General features: G+C 37.0%; 2 protein-coding genes across 5 annotated transcripts; one reads left to right on the plus strand and one right to left on the minus strand.

The window, feature by feature from the left end:
- Nucleotides 1–613: 613 nt before the first annotated feature.
- On the minus strand, nt 614–5021 carry ANAPC11 (anaphase promoting complex subunit 11). Of its 4 annotated transcripts, none has more exons than XM_070740092.1 (3): nt 4911–5021; nt 1321–1460; nt 614–1241 (listed from the first exon to the last, which is right to left on the minus strand). In XM_070740092.1, the coding sequence occupies exons 2-3, from the start codon at nt 1427–1429 to the stop codon at nt 1096–1098; spliced, it is 255 nt and encodes an 84-aa protein (XP_070596193.1). In that variant the 5' UTR covers nt 1430–1460; nt 4911–5021; the 3' UTR covers nt 614–1095. The 4 variants fall into 4 exon arrangements, with proteins under 4 accessions (XP_070596193.1, XP_070596194.1, XP_070596195.1 ...); XM_070740093.1 differs by lacking the exon at nt 4911–5021 and adding an exon at nt 4632–4718; XM_070740094.1 differs by lacking the exon at nt 4911–5021 and adding an exon at nt 4326–4348.
- Nucleotides 4685–11106, plus strand: ALYREF (Aly/REF export factor). Its single transcript, XM_070740090.1, has 6 exons — nt 4685–5329; nt 5614–5745; nt 7225–7372; nt 7722–7785; nt 9254–9425; nt 10346–11106. The coding sequence occupies exons 1-6, from the start codon at nt 5102–5104 to the stop codon at nt 10358–10360; spliced, it is 759 nt and encodes a 252-aa protein (XP_070596191.1). The 5' UTR covers nt 4685–5101; the 3' UTR covers nt 10361–11106.
- Nucleotides 11107–12572: the final 1466 nt, after the last annotated feature.

The following is a 12572-nucleotide window of genomic DNA, read 5'->3' on the forward strand; positions in this document are numbered from 1 at the left end:
TATGTGAAGAGGGGATTATACTTCATTTATACAGAGTCCTAGCAGAAGCCATGTGAGGTGCAAATCCTATTCAGGATTGTCCATTGGTGTCATGATCATTTAAAGCCTTTTTTGAGGAATCCTTTAAATGTTTTCGTATAACTGGGTGAATCATTTGGCTTTTGTTTAAGAAATAATGTTAAAGTTGTTGGGCAGATGTTGTGTAAATGCCAGTGGGGGAGGGTTCCTTGATTTGAGTCATACTGCATCATAAATGAGGAAGATTGGCATTGCACTGGTAGTTGTTGTTGATAATTTTACTGTATTTTCTCACTAGTGCATCTTACCTCAGTAAGGCTGGCGGTGTAATATGGCTCAGAACACGAAGCCAACAAGTTGGAGGGTTTTAATACATCCACTTATAATCTTCATGGTGTTGAGTCTGGCAGAATAAACATTTAATAAACAATTATTATACTGTGTGTGCAGCAAAAATGCTGGCACAAGCCTGAGCTATGGACTTGACAACTTTTAGATCTAAATCAAAAGCTTATATTAGTAGAACTGTTTTTTTTTGTTTTGAACAAAACAATCAAACAAAACATATTATTGAGTTAAAATTGAGGTCTAAAACTACAGAGTCAAGAATTTTTATTTGTATATTAAAGCAAGGCATCAGTAATACACATTACAAAAAAAGTGAGATTTGGGTGTTTTACATTGAGGTTGAAAGTACATATTTTACAACAGTATTTAAAACAATAGTCAGTAAAAATACAACTGAGACACCTATCATACACAAACAATCCTATTTCATTTCAATCACTGACTAAAATTGAAACGGGGTTTGCTTATTTGTTGCGTTCATACCTAAATAGACGTCACTTTCTTCGCGTTTTATAGACTCAGCTGGTATGGTACCATTCATTGGGGCATCTGTATATAGGATGGTGGCATTGAGTAAATATTGTAACAGTTTTCTTCTTGATTCTATATTAGTAATTCTCGCAATTCAGAACATATGTATAATATTCAGAGGACACAAAGGGATGAATCTCAACAAGCTTTGGGAATCCATGTGATCCAAAGGAAGCTGAGGGAGAAATCTTGCCAGAGTCACTCTTTGAATTTCCATTCCTGTCGGCACATTGGACAGTGCTGTTGAACTTGTTGAGAATTAAGCCACTTCAGTATGCAGTGCATGTGGAAACAGTGTGAACACTGTCCCCACACGAGAGGACAATCATCTCCAGGCACCTTACCTGAAAACACATGTAAATAGGGCAAAATCAAAGGAATACTCAGCTCAAAAGGACAAATAAAATTAAGATTGATACTTACAGTCAGGGCAGCATCCATTAAAAGCCATTCGACAAATGCCACAGTTCTCATCATTAGCAACCCAGAGCCAGGAAGCAACTCCATGCCAGCTCTTGATTTTCACCTTCATTGTAGTCAGACTACTAAGATCAAAATAGTATCTGAAGGGGAGGGGGAAAATAAAGTTAATTCCAACTTCTTTTGTTGCATGTATTTATTTATTTATTTATTTATTTATTCATTCATTCATTCATTCAATTTCTATGCCACCCTTCTCCTGAGACTCAGGGCAGCTTTCAGTAAAGGTAGAAATCAAAATAAAATTACAATCTAAAATCCCCATAGTTAAAAGTTACACAAAGAATTTCATACATTATACATTGATTCCACGGGTGGGGCGAGATATTAAAATTTCAGTGGTCCCAGGTCTGCTGGCAACAGTGGGTCTTAAAAATTTGTATATATTTTCTTTAAATATGAAAAACTTATTTTAAATAGCATCGTTTTATACACAGCTTCATAGCTTATAAGAGGTACTGTGCCATTTTTTTTGCTAACAGTTAAAACTTAGTACTTGTTCTGTCTGGGTTCCCCCAGACCTCAACACCAACTGGAAAAAACAGCCAGACACTCTGGGAAAAGCAAAAGTACTTTATAGCTGGAAAAAATAAACACAGAGGAAAACCTGTTCTTCCCAACAGACAGGCTATACTGTAATACTTTACAGCAGAGTCCTGATGTCCAGACAATACAGCAAGCTTCTTGCTGGCACACCCACCCCAAGGTTTCAGTAGTCAAAGGCACAAACCAGGATTCCAAGACGCCAAAGTTCACAGCCAGGCCCCAAGACTCTCAAAGATAAAACTCCACAAGCCAGGAAGGGTGGGTCTGCCTTTTAGCCTTTCCAAAGAGCACCACACCCAAACCCAGCTGTTGCCTCTTTAATGCTGAAAGTACCTAGCCAATTGGTCCCTTCGCTGTGTAGCTCTTGTCTGTCGCAGATCAATTATGGCTTGTGCATTTTCCTCTAAGGAATCCAGGCTGCTTGCTGGGGAGAGCTCCCTCTGGGGGGACTCTGGCTGTCCTCCCTCTTCTTCAGCCTGGGATTCCTCCTCCTCGTCTGCCTGCACCTCCTGTTCCTCATCCTCTCCCTCTGAGCTGGAAACCGACAGAAGATCAGCCGTTCCCTGAGGGGCCTCAGACGGAACCACAACAGTACTCTTTGGTTGTTTTCTTTTAGAAGCTTCATTATTCAGCTAGGGAGCATTTTCAGTGTCAGGAATAAGGTTTGCATTCTGTTTATATTAGTTTGCCCTATCAATATTGATGGGACTGTTTTCTTCTTGCTAGTTAATGAAGATACTGTTTACAGCTTGATTGTTGGTCTGCTACTAATCCTGATGTTAATCTCTGCTTATCTGGATGTTGATTGCTGATGAGGTGATGTTTAGGTCTTTTTGTTTCCTTTTTATTGTCTTTTAAATTGTATGTAAATCTTCATTTAAATGATGAATGTATGAATATATATATTGCATTTACAAATTAAAAGATGGCATAAAAGAAGAAGTGGATTGCCTCTCAGTTGGTAGTAATCTCTGAGACAATTCTTAAATTCCATAAAACAACATTTCATATATCAAAGACTAACCTCTTTTAGAGGTAATAGGAGAACATATCTTAGCAGGCTTTCTATAATTTGGGGAGAAGAATTAAAATAGGAAATCTATCTTGCACAATATTTTAAAGTCCACCCCATTCCCTTGAAACTGGATGTTTAACTAGGAAAGTATAAAAATAAAACAAAATTGCTGTTGTTAAAATTATTTAAAATTGTATTAAGTATTTTAGAAAAGTCTATAAATCATGAAATGCATATAAGAATAAAAGTAAAATATAACTAGAACAAAAATAATAATGGAATCAAAGATGTAATGGAGATTAGTTTTTCCCTATATGGTTAGCTAATTACAAAGTTATGACACATTATTTACTAAAAGAGACTCAGAAGTTCTAATTAAAATTCAAACTGAAAGTATAAGGTTAACACTATATTAGCCTCAAATTAAATTTATAAGCTATTATTAGGACACAATGGGAAATTTCTTATAAAATTTAAATATAAATTCTATAAATACTAAAAAAGATATACCGTAAACTTGAGATTTAGAACAAATGTAGAGTATAAATGATAATTTAAGGAAAGTTTCATTTAGACCAGACTTTCCTTTTAAATGAGTGATTATTTTTAACTTTAAAATATAATCCTATAAATTAATTAGGAATTATTTAAATGACCAAGCACTCTTTATTATATTTAGCATATATACTCACTTTGAAGAAATGTATAGTTTAGTAAAATTTAATTAAAATTTGTCTGGTTACAAAGAGAAGTCAACTTTCAAAGTTGTTTCTGTATATCATTTTCCCAAATTATTGAGCTTTAATGAATTGCCATTACATCTCACAAAAAATTACTGGTATCCACCTTGCTCATTGCACTTCCAGTAGTTTCTAGTTCAGTTAATAACTATAGCAATTAGGACATATTATATGGAATAACATGGCTCTTATAAAACATCTTGTAACAATTTTCTATGAAAACAATATTTCAAATTAATTTAAAATTCTTCTGCCATTGAAATTCCCATTCTTGCATGTCTATTTACAAAATTCATATTTGGCATCCATTCAATCATGCAATCTTTCACCTATCTTATCTCCAAGTCCTATTTCATTAACAGTTTATATATTAAGTCCAACAAGTTCCAAATTGCAATTTTTTGAAGGTATCAATTAAATTCTAACTTGCCTTTTCACCAAAACGAATATAATGGGCAACCTCTTCCTACAATTTATAAATCTTAGCTGTTGTAATTTTATTGCATGCAAAGATAACTAAATGCTAAAATAATATAAATACTATAAAAGTAGTTTGACTAATATTAACCCTGAGGAAAAGTAGCATGTTTCTCATTAGTTTCGCCATCACATTTTCCCTCTCTCTTGCTCTAGTATTCCAAACTTACAAATAAAATTGTTTAATTAAACTCCACCTTCGGAGAAAGGGACAGAATTCACTTTTGCCTTTTACTTTATCCTATTAGTCAGATGAAACATTCCGGGCAATTCCAATACTGGACATTAATATCACCATCCTATTGTCTTAGTTTATAACGCTTTATATTACGACACTAGGAAAAACAGGGTGTTGAACAAAAAAAAAGCATTTCTGCCAGTGGGGCTGAAGACAAACTGGTTTGAGAGAAAAGGATCGGAAACACGACACTCTAGCTGAGTTCATACGACCACACCACACTCATCCCAGAGTTTACCTAATTTAAATTGTAAATTCTCAAATATAAGGCTCAATTACTGTAACGGGATTAGGGTGATAGTAATTGAGAGGCCGCTGCGCACAGTCTGCCTTTCTCCATCCCACAGCCCACAGCCCACGGCTAAAAGAGAGCGCTCCTCCCTCCCCTTTAATTGTGGTCGTCGTCGGCCCCCGTCCCTTCCCCGCCTCCCCCCCGCCCGCACCATCCTTCGCGCCAAACCCAGCTCTTCCAATACCCCCCCCGTCGGAGGTCCCCGCCCCCTCTAGCCACCCCTACTTCTTTTTGCAGGCCCCGCTCCTATAAAACCTGGCCAAGGGAAGGCAGCCTTTTATTTATTTCACGAAACCGAGCTTCTCCGCTGACACTCTTTCCATCCCACCATTGCTTAAATCCTGCTTCATCCGTTTCCGGTCCCCGGTATAGCGCGGCCGGAAGTGTAGGCCCAGGAGCCGGAGGGAGCCGCCATCATGGGCGACAAAATGGATATGTCTTTGGACGACATTATCAAGCTGAACAGGAGTCAGCGAGGCGGAGGTGGCCGAGCCGGCGGTGGTCGAGGCCGGGGAAGAGGAGCTACAGGGCGAGGAGGAGCTGGACGAGGAGGAGCTGGGCGAGCAGGCGGAGGCGGCCCCGTCCGGAACAGAGCCGCTCTGTCCCGGGGAGGCGGCAGGAACAGGCCCGCGCCCTACAGCCGGGTAAGGCCTCTCTTAGGAGACTCTTCCATCGAGTTGTGGGCATGGTCGAGACGGAGTAGCGGCCTTTGAAAGTTATCGAGGAAGCAGCGTGGGGCGAGATTCTCCTGCGCCTTTAGGGAGTGGCGGTCTCCGTTGGGATTTGCGGGGCTGGTTCGGTATCTTGGTGTGCTCAGGTTTCGTTACTTTTAGGCCATAAAATTTTGTGAATCGAAAGGGAAATGTTAAATGTTGAACCGAATAGAAATGATCGGGCTGTAGCTGATCGGAACTCGTTCTCTTTATAGCCAAAACAACTCCCTGAAAAGTGGCAACATGATTTGTTCGAGAGTTGCTTTGGCCCTGGCGCTGGCGTGGAAACGGGTGGAAAGCTCCTCGTCTCTAATCTGGATTTTGGTGTTTCGGATGCAGACATACAGGTACGTTTGTTCTTAATAAATGATCCCGGATAGTGCGTAAATGGAATAAACTGCCGTTTATCATAGTTTTCATTTATTTTCTGACAATACTACACTAGTATTGCAGACTAAAACATTTTAGTCTTACCACAGTCTTTCTAAAATGATTTTTGTATGGCAGAGAATTTATTCTAGTATCAATCTGTAGCTTATATTAGCCATATTATCCGACATTGATCTGCTATATTTTGAAAGTGATAGCATATACTTTTAGTGCCGTTTGTTATTAAATTATCATGTAATGCTGCTTTATTGCAAACTAACTTTCAGGTATATTTGAACTTTCTGGTAATACAAATCTTTCATTTGTTAAAGGAACTTTTATTCTGGTGGCCCATTCATACTGTTGAACAGATTTGTTGGCTTGTTCTTGAAGCTAGGAAAAATAAAGACTAGTTTACCTAATTCAAATGCAGCTTCAGTTCTTCATTGAAAAACTACTGATGTGATATTACTGCTATCTCTAGACCCCTGGCCAATGTGGGGCCTTTGGAGGGGGAAGCAATTTGATTTTTAATAGGGGCAATTGGAACCTTGTTTAAACAAAGTTAATGCCCCTTTAGTCTTCCTCCATATGAGTAGGAGTTCACTTTTAATTGTAAGAATTATGGGGGTGGTTCAAGATTTTAGAGATGTTTAGGTGGGGCATGGGCAAAAAAGGGTTAGGAACAACTGCTCTAGACAGAATCCTAGGACAAAGAGAATGCTAGGACACTGATATATTGATTAGAATAATGATATAGTGATTAGAATAATGTTTCTCAATCTTGGCAATTTTGAGAATGCAGGCTGGGGAAATTTCTGGGAGTTTACACATCTCAAAGTTAGCAAGGCTGATAAACACTATTAGAATATAGACTGGTTGAAATCCACATTAGACTGTTAGGCTCACAGAAGTTCTACTTTGGTCAACTTTATAGTTCAGTCCATCCTCAGAACAGAAACATGTACAAAATAGATTTTGTATATAAACTGTCTTTATCTCTTGATACAAATGAGAGAAAAGCACTGTTTGAATATTTTAAATGTTTTTAAATGTTCTAAAATTAGCCTGATTGACTATAAATAAATACACTGATTTATTGTATTTATAATTTTCTCAGTCGGTACATATTTTGTTCTGGTTTTAATTGTTTTAGAATCGTTACCAGAGTTACTTGGTTGAGATGGGCGGGTATGAAAAATTGATTGTTTGGGAGATGATAAAACATTAATCTTTATGTATCAGTTGAAGCAGAAAGAAGGCAACTTTAACAAGACTTTAACATGCATAGGGATATACAGTCCTCTATTATAACATGCATTCCTCTATTATAATGTGCATATTTAATATGCATAGGGATATACTGTCCTCTGTTATAATTCCTAAGTTCTTTGAATAAACTTAAAAGATCTTCTTACTATTGCAGATACATTGACCTTGCCTTTCCATTATTTCAGGAGCTTTTTGCAGAATTTGGGACACTGAAGAAGGCAGCAGTACACTATGATCGTTCTGGACGTAGTCTAGGTACTGCAGATGTTCATTTTGAGAGGAAGGCTGATGCTCTGAAGGCTATGAAGCAATACAATTGCGTTCCCTTGGATGGTATGTATGTACTTGCTAATCACATAGTGTTACTCAAGGATGAGAGCTGATCTGACATGGTTTTTGTTAATAAACCAGCTACTTGTATATAAACATTCTCCGCAGGTGACAAGGAATTACTTTAGGGCAAGTACATGGAATGCAGTGTAACGAAGTAGGGGTCTAGTAGAGGAGAGTTCATAACTTCATTCTCTCTCCATGTGCCCAGCATAGAAACCAATGGATGCTAAAAGGAGAGCCATCTTTTCTGTGTATATCTTTCCCTGACCGTTCTCTGTTGGCATGTTTTGCTGCTAGATTTATTTTAAGTTGTTATGGTAATCATGTACATTCTTTGTATTATTCTTAGGACGTCCCATGAACATTCAGCTGGTTACATCACAGATAGATACACAGAGGAGACCAATACAGAGGTAAAAAAAAACCCCATAATGTTCATTTCTTTAGTTAAGATAGATTATGCCTTTAGTTTTCAGGATTTTGTAATGGCATTTGTATATTATTACTACAGACAGTAGTGGAGTCTGGTGCATTCATATAGAAAACTTGAAATTTTAACTTAAAAAGTGATGTAGAAGCTCTGTTTAAGTATTATTACACATAGATTAGGATAGCTAACATTATATGGACCACAGTCATTTATAAGGGAGAAAAATAAGGGAAAACACTTTACAGTGTGGTTATTCCGCATTCAAGAGACTGTTCAAGTGGGTGTGTGTATGTGTGTATTTGCATCTTAAGTTTAATTGATTTGCTTTCCTTTAAGTTGTCTAACTTTAGAAAAAGTGAAAAAAATTGCAAAGAATAATCAAACCAAACTTCTTGATAATTTATTAGTCATGATTCCAGAAAAAATGAAATGGGGATAGTGTCGTTTTGTATTGTTGTTCCAAATAATTATTACATTTCAATTGCTCAAATAGCCAAAATTGTTATTTGATCCTATTATGTACTTCATATTGCAACCCTGCTCTCCAGCAAAAATATTTTCTATTTCAGAGTTTAGATTTTAACATACTGTTAACTATTATCATAAACCAAAGTAGGCCTATTGTGTATTACATACTTTGGTACCTAAAGTCCTCGGAGAGGGGCGGCATACAAATCTAATTAATAATAATAATAATAATAATAATAATAATAATTATTATTATTATTATTATTATTATTATCATCATCACCATCATCATCATCATTTATTATTAAAATAGAGGCTTGAGAAATTATGAATTTTAAAAAAGTAATTCTAACCAAAGGATCTCCAGTTTGTAAAAGACATTAGATGCAATTATTCATTTTTGTGGTTTGTTGATTATGTTCTGTGGTAGTGCTTATTATTACATTAGCCTCTAGACCAGTGATGGCGAACCTTTTTTTGCTCAGGTGCTAAAAGGGCGTGCATGCCTGCAATAGTACGCATGCGTGTGCCCACACCCATAATGCAGTGCCCTCCCCCATGCATGCATGCACAACTTCCTCTGCACTCCCCCCTTGCACATGCACACAGAGGTCACTGAAGCCTCCAGAGCCAATGGATAGCGAAAAACAGGCCCAACCAGCCTACCGGAAGCTTGTTTCTGAACTTTCGATAGGCCTGTTATGCCATTTTTTGCCTTTCCCAGGCTTAGGCTTTCCTAAAGCCTGGAGAAGGCAAAAATGACTTCCCTCCTGCCCTCTGAAAGACCAAAAATCAGCTGGCCAGTGTGAACATATGTGGTGGAGCTGACATAGGGCAATATCTTGTGTGCCCTCAAATATGTCTCCGCATGCCACCTGTGGCATCCATGCCATCAGTTCACCATCACTGCTCTATACTGATCTACTTTGCATTTTCACTTATGTATGTCTAAGCACCTCTAATTCTATATCTTTTGATATTAGTGTAAGTAGAGGAGGTATGACAAGAAACCGTGGTGGCTCAGGTGGCTTTGGCGGTGGCAACAGACGAGGCAATCGTGGCAATGGAGGCAGAGGCAGAGGTGCTGGTAGGAGTTCCAAACAGCAGCTCTCTGCAGAAGAATTGGATGCACAGTTGGATGCTTATAATGCTAGGGTGAGTAATGTACTAAAGAAGATTGAGGCAGAATGTTGTCCTGATGAGTGAATTGACATATACAGCTCCCATAACTTTGCAGCAATTTTTATGTTGATTGTTTTCAACTATTAATAGTTTTCAGTTGCTTGTACACTCCTCCTGGGTATGAAAACCACACTAATGTGGAAGCAGTCCAGACAACACTATTTAATTATGATTTTAGTATGATTATCTGATCATGTTTATGTCATTGAAATTAACATGGTGGAACATGTGTTGAACCACAAAAGAAAATCAAGTTCTATAATATATTAGCAATTCTGAACTCTTCATTTTTCATGAATGTATCCAGACGTATTTTGCTTTTTTAATTGCTGTTCTGCTTGGGTCAAATTGGTAAACAATTGCATTTGTTGTATTATTTGGAACTAGAATTTTGTGTGCACACTGTACACATATATGAACACATAAACCATACATTGTTATCTATAAGGCCATGGCACTAGTGAAACATAGGATCAAAATAATGGTCTCTTAAATATTAAATAGCGTTAATAAGTTATCTCCATTGCTACTGATCATCCCTGAAAAATAGCATGTATTAAATGTTCAGCAGGCCTACATTTAAATTTAGATAGGTTCAGATATTTACACATACATATATAAGGAAATAACTCTCCATCTTTTTAAATGACTTTTCTCATGAAAATCTAGAATATGGGGATTGTGCTCAAATACTTTAAAACTGAAATTGAAAATCATTGTGAAAATATCCTTTTCTGGGTGTGAATCTGCCTTGAAATAATTCATGGCAAAGTATGTAATATCAGTTATCTCTGCAACTGAGAATCAATATGCCTAACCTGTTGCTATTTTTCATTATTAATAGTTACCGGTAATTGTTACAGACAAGTAATTGTCTTTTCCTTTCTTTCTAGATGGATACCAGTTAAATCTAATGATGCGTCACATGCATGGAAAGGACTGCAGACATCTCATTCCATGCTCCCTAGCGGGAGGGAAAGGGTGTATAGCGGCTACGAATATCAAGAATGGAATTTGTTTTACTTTTATGTTTTGAAATAGGTTTTAAACTCATGTAAAGGTTTCTTTCTTTTTTTTAAATTCTGAAACAGACCTGTTTTGTACCGAGTTATTTTTGGGGAAAATTTTACTGGTTGCCTGTTGGGCCAAAGTGGCTTTTTCACTTTGGCAGTAATAAAATAGAAATGTGTCTAGAGCTGTAAATGTCTGCTTCATGTTGCAGCTGGAGCCTAGCCTTGGGGCTGCAAAAGCAAAGATGAATAGGGGAAGCAGACTGCCTGCTAGTCCCCAACTAAATAGTTGGTGCTGATTGCCCTTCCCATGAGGAGGGATTCTGTTCTCTCAGGTCTCCCTCCTCCACTTTGCTCCAGAAAGGTTTTGTAAATTCTGAATCTTCTATATGCTAATTCTTCTCTTTCGGTTTGTGTGAAAGCCACCATTGTGACTACTGTTTCAGGGAGATGATGTTCCCTGGGAAGCTGACTTTGGAGGTCATGGGGAGGGAGTAAATTTCTTGTTAAACTTGTTTTGTATTTAACACTTGATTCCAAAGTTCAGTGCTGGTCCCACCTCAGTATTTTTACTGTAAAATAGTTGCTGTGAAAATTCAGTGACACCAACATGCCAAGTAAAGATTTAGTCTTTCAACTTGTAATTCCCTATTGAATTCTTATTTCAAGAAAATCTAAAGACATTTGTAATGGTCTATGCTTAAATTTACTATATAACGAATTAAGACTATTTCTAGATAATCCTAACTGGTGTGGGATGGAGTACATGTGAAAACTTTCATCTTGGTGAGTGAGATGGCTTAGGGGTAACCAAGAGACCTCTCTTCTCACATCCTCAACATGTTCTATAAAGCATAATGCCTGTCTGATTATTGGTACATTTCCCCTTCAACATCAGAATATCCTAATGCTGAAATTAGAATGCATCAATAATTTTTAAAAGTGGATATAGCAGGATACCAAAGTTATGTAGGAGTAACAGCCAAAGGAAGATTCTTGATATTAAGATATTTAACAAAAAAATAATTGTTTCATTGCTATGTAGATGTAAGTGCTAGATGTTGGAAAATAGTACCATGCAACACTTTTACTTATGTAAGTGTAACAGTAAATATTTTGGGGAAACGTTCAGATGTAAATACCTTACACTCTAATTAAAGCATATAATGATAAAAAAAAGCTTAACCATACACTTAGAAGATGACATATGGACACGGTAATGATAAAATACATTAAAGTGAAAACACCACCACTACTTGTACTTAATTTCATCTTAACATCCACATAATGTGAATTATGTCCATAGTTTTGTATATTGAGGCAATATATACTTTTCATAATTGTGCAGAAAAACTAAATTAATAGGAAATATTGGTCTAAGCAAGAGTCTCTTAATGTACTATATATCAAAGCTATAAAAATTAGTACACAGACCTGAGACTTTACTAGTAATTTACTATGGCATTATAATATGGAGAGAAACAATCCTTCATTGTTATTGAATTTGAGTTCTCAATAGCTAATGAAGAGAGTTATAGCTTAACAATATCTGGATCAGTGTTCCCTCTAATTTTTTTGGGGGGGTGGGCGGAAAAGTATAGTGTCTGAGCGGCAGTCCCTTCGGGACTGGGCGGCACAGAAATAATAAACAAACAAACAAACAAATAAAAAACCCACCCTGTTTTGCCTCAGAGAATTTCAAAATAAAATACTGCACTGTGTGTCTAACAGTGAGCTCATAATAGGGCAACTCTATCAATATCAAAATGCCACTTAAATAGTTGAGCTAGTTTCAAACCAGATTTTGATTTTCTTTCTCTCTTCCTTACTCCCATTCTTTTTCTTTCTTTTCCTTCCTCTCTTTTTTCTATCTGTTTCTCTCTCTTCCTCTCTCTCTCCTTCCCTCTCACTCTTTCCCTCTCGGCTTCTGGGCAGGTTTGGAAAACTCTGAGTTGATGATTTTTAAGTGAGCGATTGCTCACTGCTCAGCTTAGAGGGAACTATGATCTGGATACCCACAAATTTCTTACTTTTGTAAAGAACACCTTATTGTTTTCAAATAGTATTGAAAATACAAATACCATTTTATATTAGCCGTTCTGTTTAATTT

Source organism: Erythrolamprus reginae, chromosome 2 (genome assembly GCF_031021105.1).
Source record: "Erythrolamprus reginae isolate rEryReg1 chromosome 2, rEryReg1.hap1, whole genome shotgun sequence".
In the NCBI taxonomy this organism is placed as follows: domain Eukaryota; kingdom Metazoa; phylum Chordata; class Lepidosauria; order Squamata; family Dipsadidae; genus Erythrolamprus; species Erythrolamprus reginae.